We start from the raw sequence: 20,196 nt of genomic DNA on the forward strand, positions 1-20,196 counted from the left end.
CAGCTGGACATCCATCTGTCAGGGATGCTTTAGGGTGGATTCCTGCATTGAGCAGGGGGTTGGACTCGATGGCCTTGTAGGCCCCTTCCAGCTCTACTATTCTATGATTCTATGATCCAAGTCTGTCTCTGGCTATATTAAGCAGCACACTCCAAAATGGAAAGAGCATTAATTGCCATCACATGATTGCCAGTAGAGATTTGTCTTTTCAGTGTTGGAGAACATATCTTTTGCTACCAAAAGAGCACTCAGAATCCACTTCCTTTGTGTCTGTCCAGCAGTTTCTGGAAGACTGGGACGTAATTTGAAAGGGCATGGGCATTGGTAAACTGTCTTCCCATGAAACCGGTTGTGGGAGATCCAGGACAAATAAAAGGAAGTGCCTCTTCACACAGCGCCTAGTTAAATTATGGAACTCATTACCACAGGATGGAGTGATGGCCACCAATCTGGATGGCTTTAAAAGGGGGTTGGATAAGTTCCTGGAGGCAAGGGCTATCCATGGCTACTAGCCCTGATGGTTGTGTGCTATCTTCAGTATTCGAGGCAATAAGCCTGTGTGCACCAGTTGCTGGGGAACATGGGTGGGAAGGTGCTGTTGCACCATGTCCTGCTTGTTCATCCCTGGCCGATGGCTGGTCGGCCACTGTGGGAACAGAGTGCTGGACTAGAGGGACCCTTGGTCTGATCCAGCAGGGCACTTCTGATGTTCTTATGATTTCAGTCCAGGATGAAGCTACTATGGCGTATCCTCACATCATTTGGGCTGCTGTGGCCAGATTAATTCCGCAACGGCAACACTTACCATGGCAAGCTCAAACTGACAGGCTCAAGTAATCAATTCCTCTTTGGTCTCTTGCGCACGCTAAAGGGGAGGAAAGTCTGCTTTCCTACATGAGTCTGTATGCAAAGTCTGTGAAAGTTCAAACTGTTTAATGGGAAGTAAGGCTGCATGCAGATGTATCTGCAAAGTGGAGTGAATGCAGGGGAAAGGGGGCATTGCTGTGGATTATGCTCTATTTCCTTTTCTTTGCCTCCCTTTTCTCCTAGCTCCATATCAAAAACTGATTGTTGCAACTGATAGTCATTACAAGGAGTTGTGGGGCAGGGGAGAGATGTGGTTGCATGATTGATGCAAGGTCAGAAGAAGGAAGCAGCTCATAAGCGTTGCAATATTTTGGTATTGCTTCTTCAGCATAGCCATGTGATCGATGAACCGTACGCTGTTCGTTTTGAGACGAAGTTGGATATTTTCAGTCTGGTGCATTAGATGACATCTGTAGAGGAGAAATTAATTGTGTGTGTGTTGGTGGAAATGCTGAAGAATCCCATTGCTTTATAATTTTGAGAACGCTCGTTTTTGGAAACACCGTGGACTGCTACATGACGCTGCCACCCATCCCTCTGGCAATTTCCCCCTATCTGAATGTTCTAGGGCATTCCTGTTTTGCAGTTTGCTCGGAATAAAATCTTCAGGTATTACAGGAAGAACAAGATGTAACCAGAGTCAGATATGAAGCACTGATTGTGCCCTCTTCTTTTGTCTCCCTTTTGAACAGATACTCTGAACTATTACCTTGTTTGCAATGCTGGCTACCCAAATCCCTTTCAGCAGGTGAGTGCCTTCAACCCACACTCTTCTTTCGCTAAGCTGTACTTTGACGTGACTGGAAGTCTTAACAGTAAGTCGCAACGCTAGCTTCTTCAGTGTTGGAGTGTTTTTCGCCTGCTGATAATGAGGAAAGCCCAGCCAGATATAACGGGCACAGTGAGCAGAAGAAAGATGTGCCGTTCAGCTGTACCGTGTCTGGCTATGATCTCATCTCCTCTTAAAGCAAATGTCAAGAAAGGCTTCCCAGCACCTGATATGGGGGAGAAGTCAGTACTGTTAATGAAGGTGAAGGCAGAGCTATCTGTGATGGCAACTGAGCTGTGTCTTCTAAGGCAGATCGCTGCCAAATGCTACAAAACCCCTCCTTCCAGTTGCTTTTCTTTCAACCAGGCTCAGCAACCAGATATGATCCCAGCTTGTGGGGTGGAGGCAGGCTGCCTGGGGGAGGAGCTGCAGAATCATAGAATAGCAGAGTTGGAAGGGGCCTACAAGGCCATCGAGTCCAACCCCCTCTTCAATGCAGGAATCCACCCTAAAGCACCCCTGACAGATGGTTGTCAAGCTGCCTCTTGAATGCTTCTAGTGTGGGAGAGCCCACCACCTCCCTAGGTAACTGATTCCATTGTCGTACTGCTCTAACAGTCAGGAAGTTTCTCCTGATGTCCAGCTGGAATCTGGCTTCCTTTAACTTGAGCCCGTTATTCCGTGTCCTGCACTCTGGGAGGATCGAGAAGAGATCCTGGCCCTCCTCTGTGTGACAACCTTTGAAGTATTTGAAGAGTGCTATCATGTCTCCCTTCAGTCTTCTCTTCTCCAGGCTAAACATGCCCAGTTCTTTCAGAGGAAAAGCAGGGGAAGGTTCAGCAATCCCCTTCCACCCAACTCCTTCCCATTTGAAGTCATTCCCCCCCACTCGGTTTTATAGGTGTTTCACAGCAAGATAAAGAGTTGGATCTGCTCCCATCAGGTGTCACTCCATCCTGAGTCAGGACTGACTTAGACTGTCATTCAGGCAAAGGAATCCACTGCTCTCTTGAACGAGTACAACCCCCCTCGGAAGTTCTAGGCTGCAAATTCTATTAAAGCGAACAGGATCTGCTCCTGAACGTCACTGTGTCGTATCACCTGATCTCCTCGCAGGGGGTCAGGCTCTGTAATAAACTCTGAGTAGCCGTTGGCAACAAAAGCCCAAAGAGATGCAACATAAAACTGCGTCATCTCCCTGGCACGGCTTTTGAAAATACTGATTTTTCTCCGTCAACTTGAGACGTGCACGCTAGCTTGTTTGTTGTCAGATATCGATTACATTTGTATCCCAGTCTTCGTTCAAGGTGCTCAGAGTGCCATGCAAGGTTGCGCCTTTTATCACTGCAGCGATCCTCTGAGGCTGACTGGCTCAAGGTCACCTTGTGAGTTTCACTGGCAAGGAGACATTTGAACTCGGGTCTTACACACACGCACGCACGCACTACCGTATTCCAACACTCTTTAACATCTAAACTACCCTGACGTTTCTGTGTGGGATGCTGATGGTCACTCATGTAGATGATGCTTCAATAATTCAGGGTAACTCCGACTGAAAATTCAGTCACTGCATACGGGCTGCTTGCCTTGGCCCTAAGGATTGAGACATGATATTTGTGTTGAGCAGAAGCTGTCGGGAAGCCACAAGGCCTTGGTAGAAATGCAGGATGACGTGACGAAGCTCATCAGGTCCGCCATCAAAGAATACCCCACTTCTAAGGTAATGCTTCACGGTGGTGGTTTCTTGAGGATGTGGCTTCATTCCTTTCCACAACCCCTGCCAAGAACAGCCTAAAGTTTGCATCCAACTTCTATCCAACATCTTTGCTTATAGGAGTACCTTAATCGAATTCAGGAAGTTCTGAACTCCACAGAAATCAACCTGCAGCACCTGACTGCCTTGGTGGACTGTCGGAGTCTGCATTTGGTGAGTACCAGAGGGCAGCAAATGCACGAAATGACAGGGTGGTTGTGCCTAGAGATATGATGCAGACATGTGATGTGAGAGGTCAGGATAGGGTGTGCTGTGAAAAATGTAGCCCATTTGCTGCTCTGCCTTTTGGAAAACCAGGTGGGCGTGAGTGTACCTCTATACCCCTGTAAGCTATATCGTTGTCGACATATGGCTAGTGCTGAGGCTGGGAAAGGGCAGCTTGCCTAAGACTATTTAGTGACCTGGTTAGCACTTAACTTGGGTTATTGGGTTCGCACAGGAACAAACAAGCCTTCAGCCTACTTGCTGCTTCCGCTTTGTTTCCAATTGAGAACGTTGAGGGGGGAAACAGCCCAGAGTTTTAACCCAACGACAAGCCACGAGTTAAAACTCTGCATTGTTCCTTCTCAGTAGCCCAGATTTCCGGTTTCGCACGTAACGGTGAACAACCCAGCAACAGGGCGTTCCTGTAAGTTGGTTTCTAAACTGGACGCAAAGCAGAAGTGGCGAGCAGGCGGGAGGCAGCGTGTTTTGCTCTCGTGCGCTCCCAACGACCCGTGGGTTAATTAACCAGGTCACCGACTCCGTGGCAGAGGCACAGCTCAACCTCTTGGCTACTACTGGACTTCTGTAGCTCTCCTATGTTTGTTTCTCTTTATATATTTGTCTTGGTAAAAACATGGATGGAAAGTCAGCAGTCAAGGGGGGAAACCCTCAAAAGTGCCCTTGACAGTCCTACAAAAGTGAATCCAGCCCTTGTGCATGTTCGTACTGCAGATTAGAAGCCAGGCAACCCTTCCTCAGCGTTGCTCTTCACCTTGAGCTTGAAAGTGTTTATTTCTCCCCACTAGGATTACATCCAATCTCTGACGGGCTTCTGCTATGACGGCGTGGAAGGGCTGATCTACCTGGTCCTCTTCTCTTTCGTCACGGCCCTCATGTTCAGTTCGATCGTGTGCAGCGTCCCACACACCTGGCAGCAGAAGAGGTAGGTACACAAAAGGAGGAAATGCCGGCGTGTCGAGTGTTTGGACTACAGCGTGCCAGAGGCTGAGCCAGAGAAGGGGCCGGCAGCTTTCTTTGACTGACGCAAACTAGGCAGGCCGCGTGCTGCGGGGGCAAGATGGAGCCCTGGGGGAACCCGCCGGACGGCTGGGGGAGGTGATGCCATCTTGATTGTATATGTGGCAATCATTTTGATTCTGGCCATGACTAAAATCTACCTACCAAATAATTATTATTGGCTAAAACCTATTTTGGTTGCCTCAGTAGACTTTGACAATTTGACCTACCGAATAATCCCAAGCAACCCTTCTCAGCCACAACTCTTTGCTGCCCTGTGGTGTACTGCTCAAAATCATAGGTTTCGGCCACGTCGGCCTTCTTCCTGACCTCAGCTGGCAACATTTTAGAAAGGACTGACTGACGTGGGGAAGTAAGTCTTCCTGGAGTGACTATTTATTTATTAAACACCTACACCGCCCATTAGCCGAAGCTCCAGGATTGTCATTCATCCCCCCCCCCCAAAAAAACCCACCTTAAAAGACTTTTAAAAAGAAATGCTTTCTGCAACCATAACATATTCTGAGCGTTTGTATAAAATGGCATGTTGCTGACCCAGGATTCCTGTTGTATATTGCAAAAGTTCACTGCCACCTTGTGGCACTCAGTGCAAATTACTTGATGAGCTAAAAACAGGAGCTGCCTCTTTTCAGCGGATAACTCCTTTGCTGAGGGAATTGCACTGGCTACCTATTGGCTCCTGGGAATTTTCAGCGGTGGATAATAATGCTGATGGAATTTTTCAGTCTTCTAACATTTTTTATTATTATTAAAAAAAAAAAACGGCCGTGTATTTGTGGCCTCCTCTCTACTTTGCTGTCTTCATACTCTTCTGGTCTCTTAGATCAATTTTACATCCAGAAGTTCTAGCGATAAGCTGCATTTCTCTCCACCCCTATATTGATTCGTTGTTCTCTGGCCGGCTTTGTGGGAAGAACAGCTGTGGGAAATATGACAGGCTTAGAAAGCCCAGATGGCGGTTGTGGGAAGTCTGAGTAATTCTCTTCTCAGGGACGGGTTGGATGCTGTGGGAAGTGGCCTGTTGCCGTATTGAACTGCCCTCTGTGACTACTCAGAATTGTGTGTGTAGCAGAACGAGAAGATTATAAATGCCACATGCTTGGACTGCTTTACTTTTAAACAGCTCTAATATGCTGGAAGCCTCGTGTGGCGCAGAGCGGTAAAGCAGCAGTTTCTGCAGCTGAAACTCCCCACGGCTTGAGTTCGATCCCAGCGGAAGCTGGTTTCAGGCAGCCCGCTTGGGTCGACTCAGCCTTCCATCCTCCCGAGGTCGGTAAAATGAGTACCCAGTTAGCTGGGGGAAAGGTAATCACGGCCGGGGAAGGCAACGGCAAACCACCCCGCTTTATAAGGCTTGCCAAGAAAACGTCAGTGAAAGCTGGCGTCCCTCCAAGAGTCAGTAATGACTCAGTGCTTGCACGAAAGGTTCCTTTCCTTTCAATATGCTGGAGAAACACTTTGATTCCCCACCCACCCACTCCCACTGTCTTTTGCAGGAGTTCAGACGACGACGGAGAGGATGAATCGACCGCGCAAGGGAACAGGCAAACGCACGACAACTTGTACCGGGTGCACATGCCCAGCCTTTACAGCTGTGGCAGCAGCTATGGCAGCGAGACCAGCATTCCAGCTGCAGCGCACACAGTCAGCAATGCTCCTGTCACAGAGTACATGTGAGTAGGCGGCACTCGAACGCCCACAGGGTCACGCCTTCCGTCCCTGGCATCTGCACTTCAACGGATCTTGGGTAGCAAGACTGAGAAAGACTTCTCCCTGGTCAGCACAGCTATTCCTCAGCTAGTTAGTCCCATGGTCTGACACTAAAAAAGGCAGCTTCATATATGAAAGGCAGCTTCACGTATGTCCTGTAGCACTTCATATCTGAATTGATCCAATAGTGTGTTACTTTTGAGCAGGGGTAGGCAAGCGTGGTGCCCTCGCATCATCCCTGGCTTTTGAGCTGAAATTCCCATTATCCCTGACCTTTTGAACTACAAATCCCATATTTGGCAATGCTGGCTGTGGCTGATGAGAGTTATAGTCCCAAACACCTGGAGGGCATCAAGCTGCCTGCCACTGCTTTAAAGGTGATGTACAGAAACCAAGGGATGCAGCAGTTACTACAGGAGGAAAAAAAACCCGTCCCGAAAAAGACTTGTTTGTGACCGCAGCTGTTAGCCAGCTTGCTTAATTCATTCTGAAAGTATTGAAAGAGTATAAATGGATATTTGTAGAGCTTAATGGGAAAGACTCTCTGGCACTTTGAGATTGGAAACGCTTTGCCGGTAGCAAATAAACGGTGCGAGGCAGATGCTTTGGGAAGACTTAACTGCTGTGTGTTTAAAGGATTCCCAACGTTGTCTCTGTAACGGGAGGGATGAAACCTCAAGCACAAGCTTTCAGAGTGCAGAGTATGAGATGATTCCTTGCCTGGAGTAAAGTCAGAATAATTATACAGTTTTTGGCAGTGGCTGGAATTATGTACTGGCCCGTTCGGACATACCCCCATGAGGGTGGTCAGTCTCTCCTCTTGCCAGCTTCTGCCCTAGAAGATTGCTCACCTCTTGTAAAGCCAAGGGGATTACAGTGTGATCCACTCTTGAACAGCAGTTTCCTCTGAGGGCTCCGTTCACACCCTATTTTATTTATTATTTATTAATTATATTTATTTGTATCCTGCCTTTTGCCCAATGCTGGGCCTCAAGGTGGCATTGCAAAATTTTAAACATATACATTTAAAACCTTTGAATAGAAATATACAAAAGTTAATATATTAAATATGTTCCAATATTAAAACATTTAAAATACGTGTCAGTTTTAAAAGCCCCTAGCATAGACGGAGGTCTAGATTATTCGCCAAAAGCCTGCCGGAACAAAAAAGGTGTTGCCTGCCTCCAAAAGCCCATCAAGGAGGGAGCCAGTTTAGCTTCCCTGGGAAGTGAGTTCCAGAGCACTGGAGCAACCACTGAGAAGGCCCTCTCCTGTGTTCCCACCAGGCGTGCCTGTGATGGTGGTGGGACTGAGAGAAGGGCTTCCCCTGAAGACCTTAAAGCATGGGCTGCCTTTTAATGTACGAGTTCCTAAGACCAGTGAATGAATCCAAAATTTTATTTCAAAACCGTTGTGAACCAAAAAGTGGGTAACCCTTTCACATGTGACTTTCTTTCCCCCACCCCCTCACCTCCCCCTTAGGAGCCAGAATGCAAATTTCCAGAATCCCCGCTGTGAGAATACTCCTTTGATTGGCCGAGAGTCCCCACCTCCCTCTGTAAGTCTACATTTACTTCTTTGAAGGGTAAAACAGAAATCTGCTTTGGAGATGCGTGCAGTCAGCTCCTATGTACATCCTCATTAATAAAACAAAAAGGCGAGCCCCTCTTGCAGCCAAGGGCAGAATCAGCTACTCACACATGCAAGCTGTCTTCTGGTTAAACGTCTAGGTCCCTTTTGAAAAAGAAAAGTAAAACGTATGCGACTTTGAACTTGCGGGAAGGGGCAGGTACAGAGGTGAGCCACTTCCAGAATTCTGCAAACATGTTCTGCCAGGAAACCTGCAGGTAAACTCTCGTCATTGTGATTCCTGAGGATTACCTGTTTCGATATTAACACTGAATCCTTCTCCAGAACCAGTCTTGAAGGGAACCTGGAAAAGTATACTATCCTGTGTTTTTAGGGCAGGGGGGTTTCCATCTTCTGTTTCGATATTTGTAATGTTTCCCGTTTTTGTATCCAATTCTCAGAATAGAAAAAATAATCTTTCATGGAAGGTGTTTCAGGCTCAGCATTTTTTTAGTTACTGCTTAGTTTCTTGGTTTGCAATCTTGTACCGACCTGCAATATATCAGCCTTCACTGTGGTGAGTCGATAGTGTGCTTTTAGCACCCAAGTGGGATGCAGAGCAGCATAAATCTGTCTTTATTTTCCAAAGCGGACGCACTCTTACGGTGCCTGACCTGGTCTAGCAGAAGTAGTGCCTTTAAGCCTTCCTCGGCAGCAAGCACATCCTTCCTAAAGGAAAGCAGTGAGAATTTTAAAAAAGCAAATGATGACCATCTTTTGGTCCAAAATTCATTTTTCCCCTTTAGGCTCTTGGCCTTTTGGATTTCAGAGATCGTGCAGATGTTCTCAACCAAGGTGTTGGCTTTGCAGAGGAAATGCAGATGCATCCTTAGGCATGCTGTTATAAAGGATGACTGTTCTCCCAGGGACTGTGGCGATGGTGGTGGGGAATCTGTTGCTGCACATGTGTTACACCCTTAGTCCTGCACACTAGATTTGTTCGTTGTAGTTGTTTTCAGTGCAGGATTCAACCCCAGCATTTTGCCTACTGTAAAACGGCTGCTGTTCAGCGAAGGGAATCTTCCGGTCCGAAGGGAGAAGCGTTCCAGAATGTCCAACGATTGTTGCTGTCAGTGGCCTGAATTGTGGGTCCAGTGTGGTGCGAATTGTGGGACTAGATTCGGAGAGTGGGAGGTGGAAACTTCCAATAGGAGTGATGGGAGGCACAGTGTCTTGGTTGAGGACACGGGATGGACAGGCTTCCTGCTTTGGGGGTTGGAAGGAAAAGCGAGACAGCTTCTGACTCATTACCTGTGCTATGCCGTTGAGTCCATTTCAGATTCAGATATGAAAGGCAAGTCAAAGTGCATGGGATTTAATCCTCATTCTAAGCCAAACCGCCCAGTGGTCTTGTCTGGCTAAGCCTTCTTTACAGTACTCTGAATGGCATGGGCATTCCTCGTGCCACTATTTCACCCAGCCTATGGCTGGGTAAAATCCAGCGGACGTACATTGTGAGTGAGGCTCAAATCCACAGCCTTTACTCTCTTCGGCCACTATGGAGGGGTCAGAGCTCTGCAAACAAGATCAGACTTCAGTGATGGTGCACCGCCTGTCCTACCTTTTGGCTCAGCGTCTGTTGTGGAAACCAAGGCAAAACTTCTCCCAGAAACAGGAGTCGTCTACTTCATTGTTTGTCTCTTCTTTTTTGTCCCCTTGGTCATTCCTTCCCTTGTTTCCTCCCCCCCTCCTTGCTCCAGGGTCAATTCCTGTAGGACGGTAGAGCCCCCCCGTCATTGGCATACACCCCACAGCGTTTCACTTGCTTGCACTGTGTTTTTCATGCACGTTGAGGCTGCACTCTCTCTTTTTCTCTCTTTCCTGCATCATCACAGTTGTATTTGGCTGCCATGGACAGTAGCAGCCATATGAGCTGGCAGTTTAAGCCCTCGGACAGTGCTCGGACGTACTGGTAACAGCGCCCGCAAAATCGAACAGGTACTGAAACAAGGTCCTTCTCGCTGAACTCCTCCCCCTACACCCCTGCCATCCCTGCACTTATTTTCCCCCAGGCCAGTGCCGAAATCTTCACGTTCCTTCTCCCTGCACTTCCCACCCCACCTCCTCCCCTGCTCAGGGTTAACGCTAGCTAGGCCTGCCCTGGTGCTTCATGATGGAGCAGCATCAGCTTCTATCCGTGGTAAAGCTTCCTGTGGATGTTGTGGCAGTAAAAGTTGCACCTCTCCGAGCTGAGCAGAACAGCAGCCGTTTCGTAATCCGAGCCTTTCTCTTCTCTTGACTTAAGCCTCAGGCTTGGACGCTGCCAAGTGTCTCAAACCTAAAAATGTCCCACCTGCTTATGGGAAGTCCCACATCTGAGAATAGAGTTTAGATCATTTATATCCATCCAAAGCTCTTTTATGGAACGCCTGTTTGTCTCCCCTTGGACTCTCGGTGAATCTCTTCCATTTTGCATCACCGTCTAGGTAGTGAAACACTTAAATAAATAAATAAATCACATACTAAATGTTCTCCTAACAGACCAAAGCACATCTTGAACCCAAAGCATTTAAACATTGGCCATTCATCTTTTGAAACCGCCTCGTTGCAGGATTGCACATACTATCTTCCTCCTTTTTGTGAATTATTTACAGGCAGGGTTTCGTAGGAAGCACACCAGTTCAAAAACCTGCTTTTCCTCTGGCTTCCAGAAACTGGCTGTAGAGGGGTGTTTTTTTTATATTCTGTTCTAACAGGGTTCCCCACCTCCACCCCATCAGCTTCCAGTGCACAATATAAACAGCACCTCCCTAGTGTTACTCCATTCACAAAAGTAGCAAATAAATGCACTTGTTACTATACACTGCTTTCTTCATGCTATGATGCAAAGTGGCATGAATCCCTCGAAAGGCAGCTTCTGTGTAATCTTAAGGGGAAAGGGCCGTAGGTGTAGCTTGGTAATAAGAGCACCAGCTCTGTGTACCAAAGCTTCCAAATTCATTTCCCGACATACTCAGCTGAGAAAGAAGGAGGTCCATAGCTCCAGTAGAAGAGCAACTGTTTTGTAGGCAGGAAGCCCCAAATTTAATCCGCAACATCTCCAGGTAAGGCTAGGAGAGGCTCCGTTCTGGACCCTGGAGAGCCGCTTCCGCTCCACGTGGAACGTGCTGAGCTAGGCAGAGCGAGCGTCTGACTTCCTATAAGGCACATTTCTGTGTTGCTAAAAAGCATTGCAAGTGACGTGGCTGGAAAAAGCCTCTGCCTGAGGCCTCAGCCGCTATCCGTTGCTCTAACCAGCACTGGGCTAGATGGACCAGTGGTCTGACTAAATAGAAAACAGCCTTCATTTGCTCTCCATTTGTGAACTCAAGGACTTGGACAGATTGAAGTGCAATTTTGAATCCCAGTGCAGAGTTTAATCCGGTATGGTTCCCGCCCCCCCCCCCCCCCCCCCCCCGTTAAAACACACCAGCTAGCCAAGCGTATCTATCGAGGCAAACTGGAAAAATGCCTGCACTGGCTGTGATGCAGGGTCTTTTATTGGTTTCCTTTCCAGTTCGGGGGGGTTGCTTGGTTGGTATGGTCCACAAGCCACGATCTGCATCCTGTTCCTAGACCTGTTTGTACACATCCAGCTGTTACACCTCCACATCACTCATCCCTGCTGGGGCTTTTTGTGCTGCCATCCCGTGCCGGCTTCCATTCTCTGTGGTCACTTGCCTGGTCTCCATTCTTGCCGCTTCCTTGCCATTGGCTTGCTCTGCTTTGGCGTCTGCTTGTGAGTCTCTCGAGATGGCAGCTGGGCTGTCAAAGAGACAGCCTTGACTTGGTGCACTCTGTCAAGCGCATGACTGGGTGTGTGTGTCTGTGTATGTCATTGAATGCATGTTGCTTGTATTCTCCAGAATGCCACTGCATTTTCCTCTCTTGCAAGCAGACTTGCATTTGGCCCTACTCGAGCAACCAAGTCTCTGTGCAGTGTTGCCTTCTTCACATGGATGTTAACACCGTTGTCCATTGTGCCGTTGTATATTTTTTAATGTTCTGTATTACAAATTTTGTATTTCAGGCAATTTATTTTTCTGGGTTAATGCTTGACACTGGGTAGCCCAGACTAAACTTCCTTGCTAGGAAGAAGTCAAAGTTTCCTGTTCTTGCTTATAATGTGCAGTTCTTGTTCAAATCAGAGCACTACCTGATCTTTAAAAACAACAGCACAACAGTAGTTACGCTAGATTTTTAAAAATCAGCCGTGCCGTTTTGGGATTTTTATGGGAGGGGGGCATAGAGGTGTCTGGGCGCGGGGGTAGAAATTGAAGGCTACGATAAAAATTAAACTGCAAAAAAGAAAAAAACGTTTTAAGAGCATGTTGAGATCACTGTTTATACCTCTTAGTCACTATAGCAGCATTATCAAGTCACGTCAAACAATCACCCTCTTTTTTTGTTTGAAACATTTTAATTGTTTATAATAATAGAGCCAGTGATCTGGCCAGACATTTAGGGGCTCCTGAGGATTATTCACATGGGTTCTGCACAAGGTGTGGGGAGGATGAGAAGGATTGCCTTCCATTTGCCTGTAACCTTTTTTTGTTCAAACACAATTTAGATCAGTGTAGTACATCTGCGGCTGTTGAGTTGGATAGATACTTGGACTTTTTCTTAAGGAACAAACCAGGCGTCTCATGTAGTTCTGTGATTATTTTCCCTGACTTGGTTTTTGCTTTCCAAGGGGGGAAAAACAACATTCCAGGAGTCTGGGATCTTGAGGACTAGCAGGGTGAAGGGTCTGCTTAACATTTTACACAATGAGATGGAATCAAAAGTAGCTGTAGCGGGGTGGGAACCCCCAAAAAAGTAACTACTGCAAGACTTTCTCTTGTTCCCAATGTGTTTTGAAACGATCTTAATCAAGAGAAAGTCCTTATGTTTATTCTTTAGAAAAAAGGTTCAATATAGCCCTTCATATTGTAGCTAATACAGGTCATCTTAGGCTAGCCATTTGTCCTATTAAGTTTTTCCACTCCGTCCCCCACTGCTTCCTACATCTTTGAGGAAGACAGGCCCCCACCAAAAAACCAAAAAGAATTGTAGAACTTCAGTTTTGGTCCTAATTATGAAATAGCAAATTGAGTGATGTCTGTCGAACATGTGAGCACATGATTTTGCCATAACTGCTGTGAAGCTGTATTTAGCCGACTGTCATCTCAGCCCTCCAAAGTTCCAGCAACGTTACACGTGTGTATGTGTACCACAGAATTAAGCACCAGGCAGGCTGTCCCATGTGTGAAACAACTGGACATGAATCTTTTGCCTTCTGTGTCCGTTCAAGTTGCTGAAAGGGACCAAGAGTTATCAACAAACTATTGTACTTTTTGTGTGGTGTATGGCAGTTCAGGATATTAAAGCTAGTCATGCATATGTCCACAGTGTAATTCAGCTGTCCTTCCTTAGAAATATGAACTGTCCATTTTAAATGGAGGAATTCATGTTAAAGTGAAGGAAGCCAGTGTGGTGTAGTGGTTAGAGGATGAGACTGGGCCTTGGGAGTCCTTCTTCATGTTGCAATTGGGCTACAATCCTGCACACACTTACCTAGAAGAAAGTCCCATTGAACTCAGTGGGACTTACTTCTGAGTAGGCATTCATAGTATTCATCCATATGGGATGGTGCGAGGTCTGGTTGCATATAATTTGATGGTTTGTATGTATGTCATGGGACAGCTCTTTTCATGTAAGTCGAGTCTCTCATATCCAATCTACCTGATAATATTTTACATTTGGTTGTTCTGACGGAACTCTTGCAAGTATTTCATAGAGTGCTTTCATACGATGGTCTTTAATAATAAAAAAGTACTCTGGACTTGAAAGATTAAATCTATCGATTGCTGGAAATGCTTACCTTTGAATTGTACAACATTATCCTAGTAAGTAAACCACCTTGAGTCCCAGTGTGGCTCGGGTCCAGGTTATCTGAAAGATCGTATTCTCCCATATGAACCTGCCCGTGCTCCGAGATCTTCTGGGGACGCCTTTCTCTCAGTCCCATCAACATCCCAGGCACGCCTGATGGGTACGCAGGAGAGGGCCTTCTTGGTGGCTGCTCCAAAGCTCTGGAACTCCCTTCCCAGGGAGGCTAGGCTGGCTCCCTCTCTGCTACAGTTTTGGAGGGTGGCAAAACCTTTTTTGTTTCAGCAGGCTTTTGGAACTATACTGGATCTGTGTTTAATGTATTGGACCCCCCCTCCCTTTTAACCTGCTACAGTTTTTTAACGTTTTTAACATGTTTTTAATTTTACTGTAGGTTTAATTCTATTTTAACTTTTGTTATTTATATTTATATGTTTTAATTGTACATGTTTTCATCTTGTAAGCCACCTTGAGTCCCAGTACTGGGAAAAAGGCGGGATATAAGTATTATTATTATTATTATTATTATTATTATTATTATTATTATTATTATTATTATTCTCAAATAACTTAACATTTTCGTTCTCTAAAATTAATATAGCCAGTTCTTCCCAGTATATTCCATATTTTCTTTACCTTGTCAGCACTCCCTCATGTCTTTTTATTTAGTTTTTATATATATATATATATAAAAGGCATGCTCCCAGTTTTGAAGTACCGAATAAAACAAAACTTAATCCGTAGAGCGAGTGATGTGTGTAGGCATGCAGAAGTTAAAATTTAACTTGAGAGCCACCGTGGAGTAGTGAATAGAGCCATGACACTCACTGGGTGTCCACTAACTCACAGTCTAACCTACCTCTCAGGGTTGTTGAGAGGATAAAAGGGCGAAGATGACATGCACCATCCTGGGCTTCTTGGAGGAAAGGTGGGATTAAAAAAATAATAACGATAAGTTTCATTTCTACTTTCAGGGGAACTGAGAAAATTACCCTTTTGCCTGTAGGACATAATGTTTCCCTTGCTTTCCCTTCCACTCCATGGTGATAGCAGCCCATTCCAAAATAGCGTTTACTTAAAAGTAAATGTTGTTTTGCTCAGTGGCATTTACTCTCAAGTAAGTCAGTATTGGATTGCAGCCAGAGTCTGTCTCCAGACTCCTAGCATATTGGCTGAGCAGTTTCAACGAACTAAACAGACTTGATCAGCGGTGTAGAGTTATATCTGGGATAATAGCAAGGTGGATCTCCTGATAGGGGAAACATTTCCTCCGGAAAAAGTTTTATTATTTTTGCCTTTTCTTCTAATACGGAACTCAAGGTAGCAAAGGGGTTGTCAGACGGTCTCCCATCCAGAGACCAACCAGACCTAGACTTGCCGAGTTTCAGCATTATGGCGGCCATTCACTCGGAAATATGCCTGTTTCTTTCCCCATTTGTTATCATTCCATTGGCAGATGAAACCCTTTCCCCCCCCAAAAGCATTGTCCTCTGTGTGAAAGGGCTGCTCCACAGCGTTCTTAGCCTGTTACTGTTTTAATGCAGCTTGATTGCTTTTAGGTTGGAGTGTATGATGAATCTTCGGATTTGCTGTTGTTTTGCGCTACTTCAAGTGCCTTTATAAATGCATGAAATTGGGGAAATCTATAACCATCCTCTTATCACTCCCAACACATTTTGTTGTGCTACATGGCAAAAAAGCGGGAGCCGGCCATCTCCCCACCCCCTCCTGCTCACTCCGCTTTCTTGCCTTGAATCAGTTCTTACATCTCTAGAAAACTTGGGACTGCATTATATCCCAGCATAGCTTAGGATGGAGGTGGGTGGGATGGAGGTCTTCTGTGGTCTTCTTCTAAGACAGCCCACATTTTGCAGCGCATACTGTTTGCTTGAGTCCTCCATGTTTTTGCTCATAACATGTATAGATATATCTTTCCCACTCATCTCTTCCTATGCCTGATTGAAAGAGGAAATCTGGTGAGCCAAAACTGTCCATTTGTATGTTGGGTATACTTGTGATCTCTTTTCTCCTCACTATGTAAACAAAGAGCACTTGGGTTGAGTACTGCAAGTATTTGGTCATTCGTATGTCATGCAGGGTCTTTCTACACTACAAACGTATTTTGATTTTATGCTGGTGTAACTGCCCAGGTTCCTTCTCCCCCAACCCCCTGGAGTTATAGTATGGTGAGAGTGTCAAGAATCCTCTGTTAGAGAACCATAGCTGCCTCCCCATTCCCCCTACAGAACTAAAATTTCCTGGGGAAAGGGAATGACACATAAACCAGGTTAAATCTGTAGTGTAAATATGTTCCTTATGTGGGAACACTAGCAGCTCGTAGGTTTGCCCTGCAAGGATCCCTTCCCCTTGGGCTATGACATTTGTCATTGCCTATGACAAAGGCCACTTCTTTAGTAGAGGCTTCTGAAAGGATTATTAATCATTCAGTGGCCTGGTTTGCACATAACGCTAACCCATGGTATGGGTTGTTGAATTCTGTGTTGTAATGACGTGTGAATGTGGCCATTCTCTAATCAACCATGATTTGTTAACTTAGAATGAGAACCCATGGTTTGTTGTTGGGTGGTGAACTTCGGGTTGTTTAAACTGTAGGTTGTCGTTACATGTGAACCCAGAACTGTAGGTTGTTCGTGGATTGTTCCACCAGGCTACAGAGGCAGCAGGCAAGAGCAGTCAAACACGCCAGCCGCTCTACATGCCAGTACTACAGTGTTGCAAAGGTATTTGGGAAAAGGGAAAGAGTGGGCAAAAGAGGAAGGAAGGAAACAACCCAGGGATTGTTTGATTGTCTGCCTGACAAAGTCTGATTAGGGCAACAAACCATGGGTCAAATAAACCATGATTTAGCATTATGTGCAAATCAGGGCAATAAGTGACTGCAAAACTTACTGAACGGGGATGCATGAAAAAATTCCTTGTATCTTAAGTTCTTCTCACCAGTTCCTCTTCCTTTGTTTTTCTTTTTTCTTTTCTTTTTGTCTTTCTCCAGTACACCTCCAGCATGAGAGCCAAATACCTCGCCACCAACCAGCCTCGGCCGGACTCTGGCAGTGTGCATTAAAAACTGGAACATGTTTTAATTAAAAAAAAAAAGGAACAAAATGTGCCAACTGCTGCCATCCTATGCTGTCCTTGCAGAACAACCCTGCTTTTTTTTCTGTCCTGAATCCAGCTCAGTTGCTTTTTCTGCTTCTCTTCCCTTCTGGCCTGGTACCTGTCCATTTGGGGCAAGCCTGTGCGGAAGCTTATTACAGATTATGGCTCTGTTTACTCGCACCTCTGTGTGTTTGGAGAGAGAAATGCGTACACATGCGCACACACACACATGCAGGAGACTCACCAGTTCATCTGCATTGCCCCGCTGTGTGTGGGATCAGCATTTGTGGACAGCCAATCAGGAAACTGCAAGCAGTCCGTAATCTCCTTCCTAGGCCTCTTTCTAATCCGTAGAGGATGAAAAAGATCTGATGAATCAACCATCGAGAAAGTGGATCATTGTGCAGACGTTCTATGGATATGATATGCTAATCCCAGAAAGCCATCTTTAATGCGCACACCGTCATAAAACTCAATTGCTCCCGGCTGTTTCTGCAAATATCTCCCCTCCGTGCTACTCTGCAGAAGTCTCTCCTCCTTCCAGCATCAGTGAATCTCCCACTTGGAATCTGGGAGGCTGTTTTCGAAGGAGGTCTGCGGATTCAGTCTTCCTCTTCTGTGGTTATTGGAAGCCTCCAATTCAAGGTTCCTTCTCTCTCTTTGCACCCAGGCCTCACTTCCTGGGGAGAAGTAGAGAGCTTCCTGCACCAGCCACTCTGTATGTGCGTTCCCACCCACCCACACACTTCTTGTACTGTACCTGCCCATTCCACTTTGTTGCTATACTTTCTAATAGCTCTCAGCCGATCTCCTTTGAGATTGATGCACAGACATGAAACTGGAGCCAGCAATCCTCCCGGTGCCAATATTCCAGGAAAATATTTAAGGAGCATTTGGCAAGTGTCGGGGGAGAAAGCGTCTAGTCTCTGCTGTTCTCTGCCTGGCATGCATTTACCGTGCAACAAGAGCAGACAAGAATGCCAGCACCAAGGGGGCCCATCACTGATGTGTTCCCTACTGCTGTCCGTCTTTCCCATTATTGATTCTTCTAAGTGTTGAGACATGTCTTGGGTTTTTGAGAGCATTGGCTTCAGATCTCGTTCCCTGAGAGCTCTGCAGTAAATCTGAAGATTGATGCTGCTCCCGGGACCCAGAATCCGAAATCAAAGCAAAGGTGAAATACTGTGATGTCACAACAGGTTTTGAGCTGGAGGTCTCTTCCCCCAACCCCTGTTTGGCCCCTCATGCTAATCCCTCATCTTAATTGCACAAACCACGTGTGGCCAAATTCCAGTTGCCTCTTAAAGTGCTGCTTAATGGACAGTAAAGATCCATTAAGATCAAAATTAATGCATGTCCGCACCTGTCTGCGACGGCATTGAAGGCGCTCTCCTTGATAAGAATAATCAGGGAAGAACGACATCTCATGAGGAAATCTTATAGAATCATAGAACAGCAGAGTTGGAAGGGGCCTACAAGGCCATCGAGTCCAACCCCCTGCTCAATGCAGGAATCCACCCTAAAGCATCCCTGACAGATGCTTGTCCAGCTGCCTCTTGAAGGCTTCTAGTGTGAGAGAGCCCACAACCTCCCTAGGTAACTGGTTCCATTTCCGCACTGCTCTAACAGTCAGGAAGTTTTTCCTGATGTCCAGCTGGAATCTGGCTTCCTGTAACTTGAGTCCATTATTCCGTGTCCTGCACTCTGGGAGAATCGAGAAGAGATCCTGGCCCTCCTCTGTGTGAACATGGAACATGTTCACAATGTGTGAACATTGAACATGGAAGGCTGTTTTCACCTTCAGTGTTTTGGGTTCCTGTATAACTAATCCTGCAAGGGGTCAGGGAGAAGCAGAGAGGCAACGTCAGGTAGGGTACTACATCACTGCCTAGTGTTGCGAAAGCTTGAGACTTTCACTCGAAAGGCATCGTTAGATTGGACCACGTCGTTATCGTTTCCCCCTTTGCTCAAGACAGGATTGCAGAACTCCACAGCCTTCTTTGTTTGGCTCTCTGCTGAACGGAGGGACGCTCCGATGCCTTCCTGTTACACATGTTTGCACATGTAGACAACTTCTCCCTATAAATGAGTTGCTTGTTCCAACAAGTGCAGAGATGGCTCTTTTCAGGTTGCTCACTGAGAAAGATGGAGGATGCTAAAGGGCCATGAGATCTTCAGTTGCAGTGTTGGAAGAAAGCATAAAATCATCTTGTCACTTTCAGTCAGTTTTCAAAGAAGCTAAGGGTCAGTGAAGAACATCAGAAGTGCCCTGATGCTGGATCAGACCAAGGGTCCATCTAGTCCAGCACTCTGTTCACACAATGGCCAACCAGCCATCGGCTGGGGACCAACAAGGCAGGACATGGTGCAACAGCACCCTCCCACCCATGTTCCCCTGCAACTGGTGCACACAGTTGTTCAGCTTAATGTGCATATGAATAGCCTAGTAAGCTTTTAAGTGCGCCTCTGAGTCTAGAATTAAGTAACAGAGCACCCAGTACTGTTAGGAAAGATGACTAAAAAAGACCAGTCGTATTTGTTTATGCCAGTGGTGCAAAACCTGGGGGCCAAATCCGCCCCTGCAGGGTTCTGCAGAAAGCCATGCTTCTGGCATCATACCCTTTCCTCCAGCCACCAATTTCTGGGTGGTTTCCTGGCTTTGGGGTGAATTTCTCCCATTCTAAAAAGTTCAATGTAAGCCTTAGGAGAGGCAGTAAGAACTTTCGGTTCAAATATGCTTGTATGTTTTGGCCCTGCCCCTTTGGCCCCACCCACCACTGGAACGTGGCCCGCGAGAGCTGCTGTGAAATGGAATCCGGCCCTCGGGCTGCAAAGCTTCCCCACCCCGGTTGATGTAAATGTGCATCTTGGGTATACACACACAGCTCCGACCTAATGAGAGAGAGCTACTTTCCATCAATCTATCTCCCCCAAACGGCCCAACTTTCGGGGCCGTGCCACACCTCACGCAGCAATCAACCTGGGTTTGCCCCTGTGTGCACGCTTATCTGGGACCCACCACTAATCCTGGCTTTAATGCGGGTATCTGTACAATGCACATATTTTCCAAACACCTTTCTGTTTCATGCTTCACATGTTGAACTATGCCCTTGAAAAGAAGACCTTAGGGGTGCACCTCAACCACCTGAAATTTCCTGCAGATTACACTGGAGAAGCAGACCTAAAAACAGCACTCTTATTAGCATGGGAGTAGTTTTTGAAGGCAAGGAAGGCAACC

At 46.3% G+C, this 20,196-nt stretch overlaps 1 protein-coding gene across 2 annotated transcripts in view; it reads left to right on the forward strand.

Annotated features, from left to right (window-relative positions):
- Window positions 1–16,954, forward strand: part of TTYH3 (tweety family member 3) — a 130,070-nt gene extending 113,116 nt beyond the window's left edge. Inside the window, exons 9-16 of one of the 2 annotated variants that reach the window (XM_063143637.1) lie at window positions 1,560–1,615; window positions 3,264–3,356; window positions 3,471–3,563; window positions 4,421–4,557; window positions 6,149–6,325; window positions 7,845–7,920; window positions 9,827–9,929; window positions 16,852–16,954. In XM_063143637.1, coding sequence (XP_062999707.1) covers window positions 1,560–1,615; window positions 3,264–3,356; window positions 3,471–3,563; window positions 4,421–4,557; window positions 6,149–6,325; window positions 7,845–7,920; window positions 9,827–9,907 — 713 coding nt within the window. In that variant the 3' untranslated portion in view covers window positions 9,908–9,929; window positions 16,852–16,954. The remainder of the gene's footprint in view (window positions 1–1,559; window positions 1,616–3,263; window positions 3,357–3,470; window positions 3,564–4,420; window positions 4,558–6,148; window positions 6,326–7,844; window positions 7,921–9,826; window positions 9,930–16,851) is intronic. The other variant, XM_063143638.1, reaches the window with a different exon arrangement.
- Window positions 16,955–20,196: the final 3,242 nt, after the last annotated feature.

The sequence above is a fragment of the Elgaria multicarinata genome, chromosome 17, assembly GCF_023053635.1.
Source record: "Elgaria multicarinata webbii isolate HBS135686 ecotype San Diego chromosome 17, rElgMul1.1.pri, whole genome shotgun sequence".
NCBI classification, from domain to species: Eukaryota; Metazoa; Chordata; class Lepidosauria; order Squamata; family Anguidae; genus Elgaria; species Elgaria multicarinata.